General features: G+C 40.6%; 1 protein-coding gene across 1 annotated transcript in view; it reads left to right on the top strand.

Annotated features, from left to right (window-relative positions):
- Positions 1–13,417: 13,417 nt before the first annotated feature.
- The window catches only part of LOC130527820 (POU domain, class 2, transcription factor 2-like), a 39,836-nt gene continuing 34,665 nt past the window's right edge, over positions 13,418–18,588 (top strand). The window contains exon 1 of the mRNA XM_057036595.1: positions 13,418–14,676. Coding sequence (XP_056892575.1) covers positions 14,577–14,676 — 100 coding nt within the window. The 5' untranslated portion in view covers positions 13,418–14,576. The remainder of the gene's footprint in view (positions 14,677–18,588) is intronic.

Below are 18,588 nucleotides of genomic sequence, written 5' to 3' on the forward strand. Positions count from 1 at the left end.
CTACAGATTGACATGTTGCCGACTGACCTCAGGGAGGATGTTTGTTTCTACCGACTCATTAACTTTTTAATTCTGCTACTGATTTGATGGTGAATTTGTACAAATGAACACTGTACTTTTATAGAGAAATCAAACCTTATTACTTTTTTAAAAATCTGGACATAATTTAGCACAGAAATGGTCACAAAAGCAAAAGCGAGATATTCCGACCGGAGGAGGGGTTTGAAACTAAATCTAAATTTGCATTTTCAAATGAAAGCGTCGCAGAGCAACTAATGGCTGCGGGCTTTTCTGTAAATACCCTGAGTCTAATTGTTATTAAACGTGGTAACATTTTATTCGGATTATTCGAGGTTAATGTGGAAATAATGAGGTTGCTGATCTCGCGGCAGTGGCGCCAAAGATCGATGAACACACTGAGTTAATTATGAGAAATCAATCTAAAGGAGGAGAAGACCTGCTCATGGCCGAGAGAAAGAGGGAGAGAGGAAGACGGGCGGCATGGTCCCTCTCTGATCTCTAGATTGTTATAAATCTTCCGATTACTTTGCTTTAGCACAGGCGATCGCGATCCCCCTATTCCCAACTTTAGTTAAAGACGTTAACATCTTTAATCTATATTTCCTTGTTTTGTTTTGTCTTTATTACAACGTTCCTTCACTTTATTGAGCGGCACTAAATTTAAACTTTCGACTGTCATTTTTTTTAATTGATGATTAGGCTGTGGTTACAATGTTGTAATTTGCGTCAGTATTGTAAAGATGTTTTAATGTTGTACGTTCTGGGGGGGGGGGGGGGGGGTCAAATTTATTCTGATTATTGTTAGAACTGTACAGATTTCTCGGTCTTTCTGAGTTAGGTTATTTGCCAACCGCAAATTGCTACTAGCAAGTGAAAAATTAACGTTGAATCTGTAATTAATAGCAGCAAATGCCATCTACCGTTTGCCATTGCAGCACGCAGTGGATTTCCTAGTATAAAGATTTTTGTCCTTCTGACTTCAAAATGTATGCATTACATGTAAATGGCCTGATGACCTGTAAAGATCCCGATCATGGTTCTGTTTATTTTAGTTCAGACATTTTCTTTTGAACAACATAGGCCTAGAAATCAACAAAATTAAATCCTAGATTGAGTCATTGATAATAAATAATTACAATTTGCATAGTTTGCAGGCCTTTTCAGAGCTTCCTAAACGAAATCATCAGTTCAGACTTTTTCTTCGTTTGCATAAGCAAAGGCTTTTCTGCACCAACGTTATAGCCTATTTTATTTTTAAAAGACCATCTTTTAAACCATTCGTGGGTTTTTTTTTAATGTCTGTTAGTGATAAAGCGACGTTTTTGTTTGTCTGGACGGTTCGAGTTTTATTTCGTAATCGCAGTTTTATGCGAGTTATTTCGGTTCAATGACATTTAACGCATTTTTTGGTATAAATAACTTAAATTACAAAAAATAAAAATTTCGTGACAGAAAATCAGCAAGTAGAAAAAAAGGAACTTTTTCAAACTGTAAAATCCATTTGTTTTTAACAATTAAAAAGAATTGTATTTTTCCACGGATTGTTTTTATTCATAAATCATGAATCACCTCAGTGTTTGACCCCACTGCAGACTACTGTGTCAGAGGTCAGCCAGCCACATCAGGCGACCCCTTTGGTTGTGGTTATCAGACACAAAAATCCCCCTTTTCTCTATGTGCATAAATTGGCGAAAGTCATAATTTGTTATAAGCATAAATAAGTATCCATGTCCTATAATTCGATGATGATAAGTTATGATAAGTTTAGTAAATCTTGCATAAAAAAGATTCAAAATCTTATTTTAAATATTGTAATGAGATTTTTAGCCTTACATGCTACTTAAGCAAATTCATAAAGTCAGCACTGCCTTCTCACACATGCACTTTTTTGAATGTCAGCAACTGATTTATTATAATTGTTATGGGCATATAATCCCTCATCAATTCATAATAGAATATGAATAAATTAGTGAGACTTTATGCTGCCATTGGACAGCTGACATCAATTAACAAGGACATGGACTTGGTCATTTGTTTAACAAATACTTATTTATTCAGGAATCTGCACACACAGAACCGAGCAGTATGAAGAATGTTTTGTAATTTGTAACATATTTTAATTTTGTCTATCATTTACTGTGCACTGGCTGGATACATTTACGACAACCTATAATAATTTCAAGACTTCAAGATCTTTTTCTTTTTTTGTTCTTTGTAAATGGAAAGTAGAAGATATGATTACAGAAAATGATCTCTTCAGATGATTCTATCAGGATGTGTTGTCATCAACTATGAAGTAAAGTTGTCCAGCTAAGCTATAACTGTAAGCTGTTAAATGTTATTTTCTCGGCGGAAAATAAGGATCAGGACTGTCTGGTGACTGATAAGAGAGAAAAGCCCCTCACATGGACACAAACCCCAACCCCCTGTGGTTCTCTGCCATCTCTCTCTACTTCAGCAGTATGAAGTACAATAATTCCAAATAATAAAACTGATGTTACTGAATATAGTTTTAATCTCTATTTGCCACAACAGTGAAATCATCAAATAAAAAGGAGAAATGAAACTGCATTCTATCTATGCTTTTTATAAAAATGTTCTCAGCAAACTTTTGATTTAGGAATCTCAAAATAACAATCACATACTTACTACTGACCGCAGAATAAACTGCACCATAGCCAGCGTTTGACCAATAGTCCTTAATAAATAGGGGAAATGAAACTTGACCGGTCAAGGAAACAGTAACTCCTTATTGATTCCCAATAATCTGGCCATTGCCTGTCTGACCCACAAGATGCAAGCTGCATGGAGTTGTCAGCCGTTGTCCCGATGGCTGTCGCTTTGATGATGATTAGTTAATGAGATATTAAACCTTCGATAAAAGGGTCATGGAGGGAAGACTGAACAGATAAGTCCAGTTTGTCACGGCATTGCATTAAAGTGCACAACTAAAAAATAGTTGTACACCAAGTGATGGTTGCTGTTGTCCACCTGGTTAGGATACAAGAGGCTGCTCGTGCCTTAGAGGCCAAAGGTCAGTTTCAAACAAGACGCCTGACCTCGTCCACCAGAGCGTGACCTCAGTGCCATCGGTCTGTGTGTTTATGTGTCTGAGAATGGGGGTTTCACAAATCTAGCTGAAGCAACGGGGAGCAGTTGTTTGGCCGCACAAAAATTTTTTCAATTTGTCTGTATGTCCTGAAATGATCAATAGGTGCATTATTGGGAGCCCCATGATTGATCACACATTTACCAGTAGGAAAAGTTATTGACATCACAGGTGTGGCTTGAATACAATAAGGTCATCAAAGATGGTATATGCTACCAGTAACAATCAGTTATCATGAATTAGTTATCAGAAGTTAGTTGATTTTGGAGGGATGTCGATTAAATTAAAGTTGGGAACCCAGAATGGCATGAAGATGAGAGGTTAAAAAAATTAAGGGAAAACAGAAATGAGGGGAGCTTGACACTTGGATGGTCAATAGAAGGTTTTCTTCCATGCTGCTGACACATCTTCCATCCGTTCCAGCCTCTGTGCCTAATTTCATCCTCCCACCTTTGCTTTTCTCTTCACTTTTCCTCTCCAGTCTCCACATCCACTCTTCTGTCCCCGGCTTCTCTAGCAAATTATCTCCTGGCCTTGACTCATCACACACACACACACACACACACACACAGATATACAGTATAAGAGAAATAGGAGAGGGACTGAGGGACTCAGTATCTCTAAATATATCACCTAAATTTACTGTAGAATATATTTGCCTTTAATTTATTTGTCTGCTCTACATGTTTAATAATGGGAAATCCAAAATCTTTATGTGTTTTGTTACCGAATTGTGACAAATTTAAATAGTAGAGCTGGTGCACCAACCAGATTGATTATGGAAGTAGGATTGCATTCATGATTTTATTCCTGAGAGGCTCTTGGGCAGGGTGGGATGACTAGTGACAGGAACGGATGTATTACAGATGTAGAATTGGATGTCGTCAGAGTTGCAGTGAAAGTAGAGAGAGTAAAGAATGAAAAAAGGGGGCCGTACACCAAACCCCTGTGGGACACCCTGAGACAGGAGAGCCCCAATCTTCCTGTAGTGATGGCTATATGGAAGTTCTGGTCAAGAAGAAGATGAAAGGGTGTGTGAAAGCACAGGAAAATGTCATACAACTAAAAGAGGCCGCTGAATCACTAGAAGAATGCGACAAGTGCTAGGGGGTTTGAGGAGTCTGTGTGAGTGGGACTTGCTCAATTCTTGGATCTGATACAGCATAGAGATCCCTTCTTCAATTTCAGAGCTTTGATAGCAAGGACAGACGTAGGTCGGAATCATTAGTGTGTGGGGGCTTGGTAAATAATAATGGTCAGTTTGGGAAAGTAAAGGAGCAGCAAAGGAATGTTTTGGAAAGTTAAAAGTGCAGGTGAAGCCATGATCTGCATTTATGGACCCACCAAAATACACAAAAAAGAAGCCCTATTAGACCCATCACCAGCAGCACGAACTCTGTCACGTGCAAAATTGCCAAACATTTACGGTAGCTATCATTTTAGCTCCTCTGGTAGGAAAGACCACACACCACATCCAAAACTCACAGGAGTTCACTAACAACATCATGGATGTAATATTAGAGCTGGATGAATCGTTGGTATCATATGATTTCACCTCTCTTTTCACTTACTGTTAAAGGGGAGTTTTCCTTGCCACTTTTGCTTGTTGGAGGTCAGGTCCTGGGATTCTGTAATGCGCCTAGAAACAATTTTGATTGTAACAGACATTATATAAATAAAGATTGATTTTATTTGATTTTATTTTATTTTATTTGACTTGCATCCCCACCACAGAAGCAGTTAAAACTGTAAAGAAACACCTTCTACAGGATAACTTACTAGCTGCCAGGACGAACCTCACTCCGGACCATGTTGGTGCACTACTGGACCTGCTGCCTGATGACCACCTATTTCCTGTTCTAGGAAGATTTCTACAGACAGACAGAAACATGGCTTTGCCATGGGCTCAACTGTGTTGCCCACAGTAGCCAATCTATACATGGAAGAAGTGGTGAGCAGACCATTGATCTCCTTCGCAGGAACTGCTCCCAGCTACTGGTATAGATATGTGGACAAAACATAGGTCAAGATCAGAGCACTGGAAGTAGAAGCCTTCACGAAACACATCAACACAATGGAGAAAAACATCAAGTTCACCCCTGAGGATGTCAGAGGAACAAGTCTGGCCTTCTTGGACTGTGCTGTGCACATCGAAGGAGAAGGGAGCCTGAACATCAAGATCTGCAGAACACCCACACAGACCAGTACCTTCTTTTTGACTCCCACCGTGCTCTGGAACACAAGATAGATGTCATCAGAACCACCGGGCCCAGAATGTGTCCACCAGAACAGAGGGAAAGAAGGAAGAAGCGAAGCACATTAAGACAGCCCTCAAAACCTGAGGCTACCCTGGCTGGTCTTTCATCAAATCCTCTGGAAAACCCAAAGGAGACATAGAAGAATCAGCCAAAAAATAGAATAACATTGTCATTCCATATGTTGCAGGGTTTTCTGAGAAGCTCAGGAGGATTTTAATTAAACACAACTTTTGGGTGCATTTCAAGCCTTTCAACATCCTGAGGCAGAAGCTTGTATACCCAATGGACAAAACACTGAGACACAAACAGAGTAACGTAGTGTCCACAGTCCAGTGCAACGAGAATGCTCAGACCTGTACATTGGGGAGACCAAAAAAACACTTCACAAGTGCATGGCTCAGTATAGAAGAGCCAACTCCTTAAGCTGGGACTCAGCAGTTCACCTGCATCTGTAGGACAATGGACACTCATTTGAGATATAGAGGTTTTGGCCAGGGAAGATAGGTGTTAGAGAGAGGAGTGAAAGAAGCCCTCTATGTCAAGCTGGAAAGACCATCATTAAACAGAGGTGGGGGTCTGAGACATCACCTCTCACCTGTTTACAGTAGAGTATTGAAAAACAACCCCAGGAGGAGAACAGGCCATTCACACATGACCACTTACGAACCCCATTGTGTCCGTAAGTTTCCATCCACATAATGAGGGGTGGAGAAACCAACAACCAGATGACTGAAGCTCCAAATGTGTTAATGGCTCATGAAGAGTACAAGTATCTGGAATTCCCCAACAGTCAGAACTGATGAAGCCTCTTGGATGAGAGGTGAAACGTCTTCATGGAACCCAAACAGTCCAGTTGCTGTGATTCATCTAATTACCATGACCTGGATGACTGAGAACCTTCACAGAATTAAAAGTTTAGTGCTCGATAAAACTTACAGTAGCTATAGGCAGGATGCAGGGATTTCTACACAGGTGCTCTTCCTAAAACATAGAGCATTGGTTAGACTGGTTGACAGAAATGGAATCACAGTTACAATACTAAGGTCCATACTTCAAAGCGTATTGACATGGTTTTAATGAGAGGGCCATCTGCAGAGATTCAGTTTTAGTTGAAGCATCCAATGCTCTCCACTTATTCCCGTCCTGCTCCAAGTTCTTGCACACCAATCCCATCACCACAAAGGTTGGACAGATGAAGGTGAGTGGATGGGAGGATGTGAGAGGGAGAGGAGGGTTAAAAAAAGGCTCAACTGATTCGTGTTTCCATCTTTTTCAGCTCATCACAACTCTGCAACCAACCCACCCTCAAAAAAACACTCTCTTCCTTTTTCAGCTCTCATTCACCTTCTAATCCCTTGCTACTCCACCGCATATGTTTCCTAATCCAGAGTGTGTGGGAGGCCCATGGACCCCTGCCACCTCATGCTCACCCCCCTCACAACTTCCCTTTCTCTCATTGGTCACAATGCTGTAATCTTCTTCTATTCGATTTTCTTTTAGCCCCTTTTTGTCTTTTTTCTCCCCGGCTGCAGTGTGCATGCACCTGCCCCAATGCTTTGCCTGTCATTTCTGGAGTCGCTGTTTTATGCACACCAATTTTCTGTGATCAGACGTTTGAAATTAATCTTTGCAGCGCCCAAAGACACAATCATAAAACATTAGAAAATGTAGAAAATGTTAAATATCATTAATTCATGTTGACATGCTAGTCTTCAACTGCTCCACAGGTGGGGTTTGTGGCGGGAAAATTAAATTACTTTTTGTTTCTCCACTAAACTGCACAGGGTACATTTACATTACATTTTATGTAGAATGCTACTAAATTGGACAAATAAGTCCTTTAATCAATTTCATTCTTCACTACCTGATTCTGTTATTGCCCCCCCCCCCTCCCCCCCACCTGAAAATCAATCATGGGTTGATTTTAAAATTTTGGGCATCAAAGTAATATTTCATGTTCTTGTGGGCTCTCTCCTTTTTCTTCTTGGTAGCCATCTAGTCTGTCAGTCAGGTGATTTCATTCACTCACTTCACCTTCATTTCGGCTACACTACAACCCCTCTACCCCCCATCCACCCACTCCCACCCACCCACGCACACCCACACACACGTGTGCGCGTGCGCACACACACACACACACACACACACACACACGCACACACACACACACAGGCTTTTGTCTGGTTTCTCCTTTTCCTTTACCCTATTACTGAATAGTATTCCTGGAGTCTTTTGTATAGCCTTGTATAGGCACATGCCAAGTCAAGTTATTTCAGAGGAGTTTCAATGGAATTACCTCCCCCAAATAATCTCTTTTGACTCCCTCCAAAAATGTAGAAAGGGACAGAAGAATAGAGGAGAATAATGTAAAAATGAACCAGTGCCCTTGACGCAGAGTAAGCCTGCAGTACCACACGAGAGGAACATGAGAATATAAAAAGATCGGAGATTCTGCTTGTTATAGAAGACATATGTGTGTGTGTGTGTGTGTGTGTGTGTGTGTCTGTCTGTCTGTCTGTCTGTCTGTCTGTCTGTCTGTCTGTCTGTCTGTCTGTCTTTCTGTGTGTGTGTGGTGTTGGGGATGCTATGCGCAGACAGAAGTAAAGTGGCAACAACAGGGGACTGAGGAAGAGAGCAGGAGGGTTTTTTGGGGCCTTTCCATATATATTTACAGTATATATGTTATAAAAGTGTGTCATTGCCAAGTGTCGATAGGTTAATAGGTGTGGTGTTAGATTCAGTAACTCTCTGATTAGTTGACAGTTCACTAATCCACACACCATCCTGAGTTATTGGCACAGCCCATTGATTTCCAGCCTGGCAGCCAAGCCAGGAGGAACTCAGGGGTCACAAGTGAACCTGCTGCTATTGATTGGCCCCAGATCAACCTTCTCACCTTATAATAATGCAGCCATACACACAGACAAAACTGCTGTTCTACAGCATGCTGTTTAATTATACAATCAGACATTTATTTTTCTATTTTACTTTACCAGCAGACAAAGGGGAGACACCTCAACAGAAACTAGGTGAACGACCCGACCAACGACCCTGCCAACGACTCTCAGACTCCCAGATCATTAGCATGCAAATGGTCCACAGGGGCTATATATTTTCAAGCTCTCTCCCCAGCAATTTCAGAACTGAAGAAGCCTTCTGGATAGAAGGCGAAATGTCTTCAAGAGAAGAAACCCAGTCCAGTTGCCAGAGAAAACTACCTTGGATATTTTACTTTGACTTTCCTTCTATTTTTCTCCTATATTTTCTCTCTGTTTCTCCTTTTCATGTGTGTCATTAGCTGTACAAGTGTCATGTTGTGGCCTTGTCCATATGTTTAATAAAGTTAGATGTGTTTATTGACAGATTGTAGGAGTTTCAGAAGGCATTTAACATTTAACTGCTTGTGTTCCTCTCAGAGGGGCTGGCTGTCACTGCATTCATCCTCTTTTATATCGATGCTTCGTCCAAAAACACTTGTTTACGAAAAGTGTTTATGATATTTTCTTTGCAGGGAAAACAGATGCTTTAAAATAGTCTGGTGTAAACCATTTGAAAAATGTCATACGTTACATGGTGAAAAAGAATAGATTCCAAAATATAATAATATAAATATACACACCAATTTTTAATAGTGAATTTGACTTCTGCATTTAACAGAAGCTGATTACCAGAACTGCGGAAAGGGATTAAGGAAATGGATCTCCCACAGAACTCTTCATTCAACTTTAGTTTTACCATCACTTAACTGTACTCATATTGTAAAATAAAAACCTGTCACTTAATGTATGGAATGTGTGACCTTTATCTTTGGAATCATGTTCTGTCTCTTCGCACCCGTGTTTGCAGAACCATAAAGCACTGGATAAATTTTAATCTATTACATGGTAGCTCAGTAATCAATGTCCTTCTGATCCCTCTCAACAGTCACAGTATCCACTCTATCTGAACATACTTTGCTTCTTCCCTTTGCTCCCTCGTTCTTGCTTGGCCTCAGTGTAAGCATTGAGTGAGCTGGTGGGGGGGGTTGTTAAACATTTTTCTTCCTTCTTAATTGTTTTGACTTGTGCCATCGGCATCCCGATTAGGCCCCATTGATTTCACACTGCTAAGTGCATTGATTTCTACATTTCTCATTGATCCCCTGCTTCTAAATCTACCCACATACTCTGTGACTGCCCCATTCTAACACTACACAAGCCAAGTGTGTGTGTGTGTGTTTGTGTGTGTGCGTGCGTGCGTGCGTGCGTGCGTACGTGTGTGCGTGTGTGAGTGTGAGAGAGACAGAGAGAGAGAGAGATATTAAATGAAAGACAAAGATACAAGCATTGAGAGACAAACATTCTGTTCAGTAGTGGGTCTCATAATATATATTCATCAAATAGAACAATGGAGATTGAAATCAGTTATGTTCTCTAGACATTTAAAAGCACTTATCTTTTGTATGGAATAATTGAAATCTTTTTGGATTTGAATATAATTTATACCCTTTGCTTCAAAAAGAAAACTTTGTAAAACTTATTTTACTAATGTTTTTCTTTGTGTGTGTGTGTATATGCATATATATGTGTGAGTGTGTGTGCATGTGTGTGTATATGTATATGCATATATACATAGAGAAAGAGCGAGAGAGAGAGAGAGAGAGTGAGAGAGAGAGGGAGACTCTACCAACTTTACCAGGACTCTACCAGACCTCTGTGATCCCTCAGATCACAAAGACTTTGACTACATGAGCAGCCATAACAAACCCCCATATCGGATGGGTGAAATGCAGCACTGTGCAATAACAGCAGCAAGATGTGTGATCTGTGGTGACAGTAAAAGGATAGCCTACAGAATACAACACCCAATGATCCAATGGACCGCAAGCAGCCTGAACAGCACTGAGAGCCTCCCCCCCGGGCTGCCTCCTGCTCGAGATCTTTTTGCACTACAACAACCCACTAAAGGGACTTTAACAAAACCATCACTATAAATCATTCTTTATTTGATCTTTGTGGTGTCAGTGTAAATATGTTTTTCAATGCCAATACAGCCCTTTTAATTGAATTGAAATAAATTGAATTCACTTAAATTAAATGAAGTGAGAAAAATATGTTTCATGTGTGTCTTAGACTAATTGCTTCTGTGCTGCCTCACATATATAATGAATACAAGTGTGCCACTAACTTCTATATAAAACCACAGCATGTGAAACATAGATTATTTTAAAATAAAGTAAAAATTAGAAACCTTTCCCCTCCCATAGTTCAGTACTGTCTTATTTTTTGTATCTTAAATCCCCAGGATGCAGAACATGTATGAAATATGAAAGATTTGCATTGGCAGATTTGCCTCTGTTTTAGGTTTGTCTATTAATTAAGAAAAAAGTCTTATTCACAAATTGTTACTTCCAGCACACTTTAGGTAGTCTGGAACTCCTGAGCTGTAAGCATTGATCTGCCTCAGTGATCATATCAAGGTGCTACATCGACAGGATCATATTTTACTCCATGTTTGTCCTCTGTGGCATAAAGAGGAATAATGGAAATGTAGGTAGGATATTGACAGGGTTCAGACCCATCTATTGACAACCTGTCATCATTGATTCCTTAGTCAGGCTGAGACTAGAAAGACTGACAGACATAGAAGCAAACTGGCATGTTCTCTCTCCATGGTTCACCACAGGTTTCCTCCACAGTCAAGAAGCCATGGCTGCCCTGTTGACTTGAGACTGTACATTGCCCCTGTGTGTGTGAAGAGTGCATTCACCACTGTAATATGCTCAATTTACAGACAGACAGATGATTCAAAGTGTGTATTAGTGTATGCTTTGTTAGCCTGTATGTGTGCTAGTGTCTCTATGGGGCTACACATTTTGTTGAATCACATTTTACAACATGACATCATTAGTAGCTGGCTTGCACCTCCTTTGGTGTATTGAACAGGTTTGTGTGTGTGGTTGGGGGGGTGGAGGGGTTCCATGTGTGTGCTACATGCACGCACATGTGTGTGTGTGTGTGTGTGTGTGTGTGTGTGTGTGTGCGTGTGTGCTTGTATAATTCTTCCTGGACAGGGTTTGATATGGGTTAGGGAGCTAGTGAGAATGGATAGGTTAAGAGGCTGGGTAATTATATGCATTGTGTGTCTGCAAGTCCTCACAAAGATAGAAGCACAAGGATGTGTTTGTGGATGTGTATGTATATGAAAAATTCCCATATTGAATATAAACATAACCTCTTTCTTTTGTCATTTTCTTTTCATCCCAAATGTAGCAACAAACATGTGACTGTGAAGTTAAAGTCCTTTCTGTGTGGGTGTTGGGGAGTCAGGACCAATTTGAAAAACATGGACACCATATCGGACAAAGTGAAAACAACAGCAGTGTGTGGAACCCTTCTCTGAAAGGACATGAATTATAGCACCTTATGTGCTAAATTCTTTAACTTCTCATGCATGTCCGTGCGCACCTTCCTTCCTTCTCTGCAATGGACACAAACACACTCTCTTCTTCAAGAAATAATTGCTTTTGTCTGAAAGGAGTTTGGATCGGGCTCCTCTGTGCTCAGCCCCCACTGGAGAAAAGGGGGGCTTCTGACGGACGGACAACGGTCGTTTCTGGAACTGGCCTCCTCCTTTTATTTTTCCTCCCTCTTCTGCTCTTGGACACACAGATGTCATCTGCCAATGGGGAGTGGGCTTTTATGTTGTGCTGTGTGTGTGTGTGTGTGTTTGGGGGTGGGGTGGGGTGTGCCTGGCTGATGATGACATGACAAGCTGCTCTAGGATAATAGCAATACATAGAATTGTAATTAAATATAAGCGAAAGAATAACAAACATAACATAAGCGAAATTATAACAAATGACACAGCAGAAGAAAATGTAGTCAAGCCATTTGGAAACCAATTGGAAAAAAAGAGTAAGCACAAAACAAATGTGCATTAGTGGAGAAAATACTTTTACAAATGGGAGAATGTTCATGGTTGAATAATGAATGTGAATGTGGTAGGCACTTTATATTTAATGTTACATCAAATATTTTTATGTTCTCACAACAAAATGTTTTTTCTGCAAAAGATACAACTGACACAACAGTACAAGAACCCTCCAAACTGAAACATCTTTTGAGAAACTCAACAATTTGACTTGCTTCACCGATATACAGTATGTGATATAGTGACCAAAATATATAGTGTATTACAAATTCCTGACTCTTTTATGAGGTTGATCATAAGAATTTTAAGGGTAGGGTTAAACACATTAACAAAATATTAGTAATAACAACTAACATGCAAACAAAAATATTAAAACAAGCAAACATGACGCATGTACAGAAGCAATAATACTAGTAGTTATAGTAATTTACACCTTTGTTATGCAACGCCAATCAGTAAAATAGTGTTATAAGCTTATTGAGAAAAGGAAAAGTCGTGCAACAACATTGCTTTTTGGATCCGAGAGGGTCTCTTTTTCTTTCTATCCATAATTTATTTATAATTTATTTGCATATTTTGAACAGAATCTAAGGAGAGGAGTGGGCTATGTTTTGTTGGAGTTTTATTACAGTTATATTTACTACAGAGTTCTCAATTTAAGGAAAAGTCACAATGTTGGACATTGTACCTCTATTTTAAGCATGTTCGCTGATTGTCCCCCTCTGTGGGGTTAACAGCAAGAAACAGGGTTGCTGCAGATGACCCTGCATAGGCCAGGCACACCTACATTTATATAATAGATAGTGGTGCTGAAATATACATCAAGGCCGGCACCAAACATCTTCCTTGGTTTTTTTTTCCTCCGCACGCTGTGAAGAGCTGATCGATTTTTCCGAGGCTGACGATGATGTGATCATTGGCTTTATAATGAAGTGATCAGAAGATCAATACAATGGATCTGTGTGCGATCCGTGCGACGTTTGAAATAGCAAGAAAGAGGGTATCTGAATATGCCTTATGGATGAGATATTTTACTCACCCACATTGTTTTCTACGCTATTAATGTGCATATACGTTCATGCTTCATCTGATGATGTGAGGGGTGGGATGAGGGGTCGGGAAAAAGGGGTGAGGGGGTGCAAAAGAGGAGGGGTGCTGCGTATCTGCCGTCTGTCCAGAGAGCTTCTCTCCACCAAAGTGTTTTCAGGTTTGCGCGGTGTCGGACCGGCTTCCACAAATAAGCGAAGGGAAGCAGGAACACGCGTGCACACGCACGGAAACACACATACGGAGACAGAGGCTGGAGAGGAAGATAGAGGGGGGCATCAGCGGATGGCGGAGAGGAGCCAAAGAAAATACTTCCCAGAAAAAGCAGAAGCGCTTTCCTCGCCGCGCTGCGCAGCGTTCCGAGGGAGGACAGCAGAGGGCAGGTGTATGTCCACGGCCATGGATCCACTCATTTATCCGTCTATTGAGTTTGTTTTAATAGAAATGCCACGGTAGATAAAGAGGAGACAGAAACAACGACGGGCGAAGAGGGAGGAGCGAAAGTCAGACAGGAGGTGCCTGCATTACTTTTTATTTCATTATTTCTGGTTTCTTTTTAAACTACGTGGTGTTTTGGGGTTTTCTCCTCCATGTATTTTCCCCGCAGCGCAGCCAGCTATTAACCACATCTTCACTGGAACCAAAAAAAAAAGAAGGAAGTCTGCCGTTAGTGGACAGTGTAGAAAACATTCGCCACCGGACTGTTTATCCACTTTTCAGCGTAACGGGATGAATCATTTTTCCAAAAGCTAAACCAAAGCAAATCCCGCCGGTCGAATAGAGAGGAGCCACTGCGAGCTGCGCACAGCTGTCCGAATAAATGGAGTCTATTTGTGTCAGTGTTGTAACCAGCGGAGAGCAGCTGACATTTACATGAAGCCTCATCCAGCCTCTTTTCAGCTCTAGTTTTAGTTTTAGATGCGATTCCAAAAAAACAAACAAATAAAACTGGGATTGCATCTTCTGCACATCACTGCGCGTTTGACACGAGTACCTGCATCACTCATCTGTGTCCCAGATCTCAAGAAATAATAGAAAGAGAGATGTGACCCTGAAAAGAATAAGTCGGAACCCAGTCCTAAAAGCCAAAGACCAATTTTAAACCAGCAGAGCTTCCCACGCAGAGCGCCAGAAAAAAAACGGGAAAAGGCCAAAGACCGACCAAGACAAACGACGGATAAAGAACGAAATAAAGTGAAACCCAACGGCCCTCAGATCGACAGAGGACCATGTTTGTCCCCCTGCCGGTCCCCTTCGTCTTTCAGAGATCAGCGTCCGACTTCAGCGCTTGGAAACTCAAGTCCTCGCTGGCTCCGCGATCCAGCCCCGGTAAGTTGCTCCCCCACCTCCAGGTGTCAACAACTAAACCACAAAAAATCATCTCTCCAGCAGTCTACAGGGATTTCATATAAGAATCTATGAGAAATTAACTTTAAAAAAGAGATAAAGAACAAGTTGTATGTATTTATATTACTCACACAATTTCCATTAGTGGAAGTCATCTTGGAGCTGCTAGATTTGGCCTTTCATGTCTTTATCTATGGGATTTATCTGTGATTTGCTTCACACTATCGGGTTTTGCCGTGAAAAACGCCTGAAAAGTTGTTTTGTTTGGAGGAAAAATGTGTAAAATATCTGCAAGTTGCATTTATTGCAAATTCCCTTTATCCCTGCTAATATTGACTGAATATATGGTGACAATAAATTAGAAAACTTACATGCATTTAAAAATGGCTCATTAGCATCTGTCACAGCGTGCCGCACTCTCTCCTCATCTCCACCTCCATCCCATCTGACTTCTCTCCTCACTGCTTTCCTCTCCTTCAGTCTCGGTCAGTTTAGGGGCGAATATTCATGGTCATCCATTGATCAAACCTTATTGATCTTATTGATCAGTCTTGTGGATTTGTCATTGAACCATCTAACTTAAAATTGATCATTATTTGTGAAGGAAAACACCAGCAGCAGAGCACATTTTTGACATTAACTAACAACAACATATTAAGGAAATTAGTTGGATTTTTCTTTCTGGCTCAGAGAATTTGCACCTATCACACAACATCACACTGTCAGAAATTCCAAAATCTTGCATTTGCAAGTATCAGTTATTGTCCAGGAGTAAAAAGTGGAGGGTTTAATTAAAAATATCCATCTGTGTGTGTGTGTGTGTGTGGTGTGTGTGTGTGTGTGTGTGTGTGTTTGTGTGTGTGTGTGTGTTGTCCCTTATGAAAGAGAATAAGAAGAAGAGCTGGTGGAGGTGGATGTTTTCTTAGAGCGAATGTATGTTTCAATTTTGTGAATGTGAAACTGTTGGTGGGTTTATAGCAGAACTAACAAGAAACTGTCATCAAGTTAGACAAAGAAAGGGAATATATGAAATAAATTACAATATGGCCACATTTGTCAGCATTCGTGATCAAAATGCATGCATATAGAAGAGAATTACAATATTACTAATGTATTGTTTATCATTTTCCATGTATTAACTATATACAGTATTTTGCTCAAATTTGGAACATGAAACATACTGTTCATTCAATTATTATTTATGAATGTATTAATGGATGCATAGATTGATAAATTGATTTGGAAAATAGTGAGTCATTACAGGAGGAGAAAGCCTAAAACGAGCTGATTTTCTCCACGTTATCCATGTATCTGCTGCTTCCCCTGCCTCCATGTGTCCAGACTCCACCTGTTATTGACCTTTTTAACACATTGGCGGGATAAGCAATTGACACAAAAGGGAGAAATAAACTTGGTAGCAGAGCAAAGGCCAGCATTCGCCCCTTATTTCCTCTTCCTCTTTCCTCTTCTCCCTCTTTTTTTCTCATTCTTTTATTTGTAATCTCTTGAGAGAAAGAATCTCCTCTGTTTCACATTCTCTTTCATTTCTGTGAAGGATTCACTTGACACCAGAGTCTTTTCAGTAAAATGCAAACTCTGCTCCCTCTCTGTTGTTCCCCGGTGGACCAGCAGCTTGTTGAATTGGATTTTCCTGGTGTGGTTTGGCCCTCTCACATAAGCCACTTTAGCTAAGTCTGTTACCCACAATTCTCTCTCTCTCTCTCTCTCTCTCTCTCTCTCTCCTCTCTCTCTCTCTCTCCTCTCTCTCTCTCTCTCCGATCCACACCTTTGACCAGGTGTGCATCCATATGATTACCTGTGTGTGTGTGTGTGTGTGTGGGGGGGTCCATGTGTGTGCTTACATGCACGTGTGTGTGTATGTGTGTGTGTGTGGTGTGTGTGTGTGTGTGTGTGTGTGTGTGTGTGTGTGTGTGTGTGAACAGGATGGAAGTGTAAGGTTTAGTGTCAGAGGGGAGAGATTGGCCCTAAACAGCAGACGTTAGCAGACACTGGCTTTACAGCGGCTCTGAACTGACAGCTTATGGTTTTTGTCGGTTCCTCTCTTTAATGCTACTGTAAGACAACTGGCCTCACCTCAGCACAATAAAACAACACTTGCTAGATAGAATTTGTCGATGTATTGAGGGTTGTAGAAAATCTTACGCACTGATTCATTTATTCAATTGATTGCCAGCAGTTGCAGTAGTTTAATTACATTTTCATCCTGCTGAACTTTTTAACAGTCAATTAGAAGACCATAAGAGGGGTAAATTCGTCTCATGTACAAAATGGGTTGAAATAGTCTTCCTGAATTAACTTCCTGCACCACAGCAAAGGAAATAGAACTGGTGTTTTTATGGCCACCATTGTGAAATCCTCCTGGAATACTGTTGTCTACGTGATACTTTCATTGTCCAAATGCACGTATACACTATTAAATGGAAAGGGAGAGTAAGCTGCCTACTTATGAGTTGATATTCTCCAGTTCATCATGTGTTGTCAGGCATCGCTGACCCTATAGCTACACTAACCCCCCTCCATTTTAGCATGTATGACATGTTTCTGTTCCTCTTCCTTTCTTCTGCCCTGATCTCCTCTTCCTTTACCTGACCAGCCATCAGCAGGGGGTCCCCTGCCATACACGAGCCTGGTCAGGCTCAATGTTTCTTCCTGCTAAAAGTTTTTTTCTCCGGACATTAATGCTGTGGATGTTATATTCTAAAGTTTAAAACCAAGTGTGATATAAGTGTATGGTGTGTGTGTGTGTGTGTGCGCGTGTTTGTGTGTTGTGTGTGTGTGTGTGTGTGTGTGTGTGTGTGTGTGTGTGTGTGTTCTTGTACTTGCAACATATTGAGTACCAATACATGCGTTCCAAACATTTTGACATTTTGACTTGAAAATTTGACATGAAAACCATGTCTCAAAACTTCAAAGGACTGAGGTTTAAGATATGGTTTTAAGCTTGAAGTAAGAATTAGGTTTAGGCTAGCATTAAGATTAGGCATTTAGTTGGGACGGTTAAGATTAGAGCATGGAGCTGGGGGAATGTATTATGGCTTTGAAAGTCCTCACAAAGATAGAAGTGTGTTTGTGTGCTGAGCCCAGGGTGGGGGGTGAGGTAGCTTAACGCAATAAAGCATGTTGTATTGACATCTGTGTTGTGTCTATTGATTCCCCATTATGGAGCTAACAAACCCTCCTGGACGCTTTGTCATTCGCAATCACGTTAGCACCGGGACTCACCAAGAATGCTGCCCCCTTTTAAATCAGATCCATGAGGACATTCACGTGCACTGTCGAGTTCCTACACATCCAGAATGATGTCGAAACAGATATTCAGTCAATCTCTCCATACATTCTGATATGCACACCAATCTGGTAGACGGCGAGTCGTCGGGGCTGCCTAATCAATAGTGGTGGAAGGTTAAAACCACTCACACAATGCGCAGCTATGAGCTGCTTGTGGTTTCCACATAAACACCAGACAGATCTATACCTGACCTCAACATATAATAATGAATCAACTACTTGTCCCCCCATGTGCATGCAAACACACCTACACACACACACACACACACACACAAAGAATGTATTTTTTATATTGTTGCTGTCTGAAGTACAGGAATGTTATAATACTTATGTATTAATCCTCGAAACTGGCCATTGACATGAAAACTACTTTAGAAAACTGAATTGCTGTAACAAAGACCAGAGTCCAAGTTGAATACATCAGAAATGTGTGATTTTTGTTATTGCCATAATCAATAGAAAACTGACAGAAATAAAATGCTTATTATCATATATTGTACATGATTTGATTAAGGTAGAAATTAAATTTCTGGCATGCATTGAGGGGGGTGATATTTATGTGGAGATATTTATGGTGTAGTTTCA

The sequence above is a fragment of the Takifugu flavidus genome, chromosome 6 (assembly GCF_003711565.1).
Source record: "Takifugu flavidus isolate HTHZ2018 chromosome 6, ASM371156v2, whole genome shotgun sequence".
In the NCBI taxonomy this organism is placed as follows: Eukaryota; Metazoa; Chordata; class Actinopteri; order Tetraodontiformes; family Tetraodontidae; genus Takifugu; species Takifugu flavidus.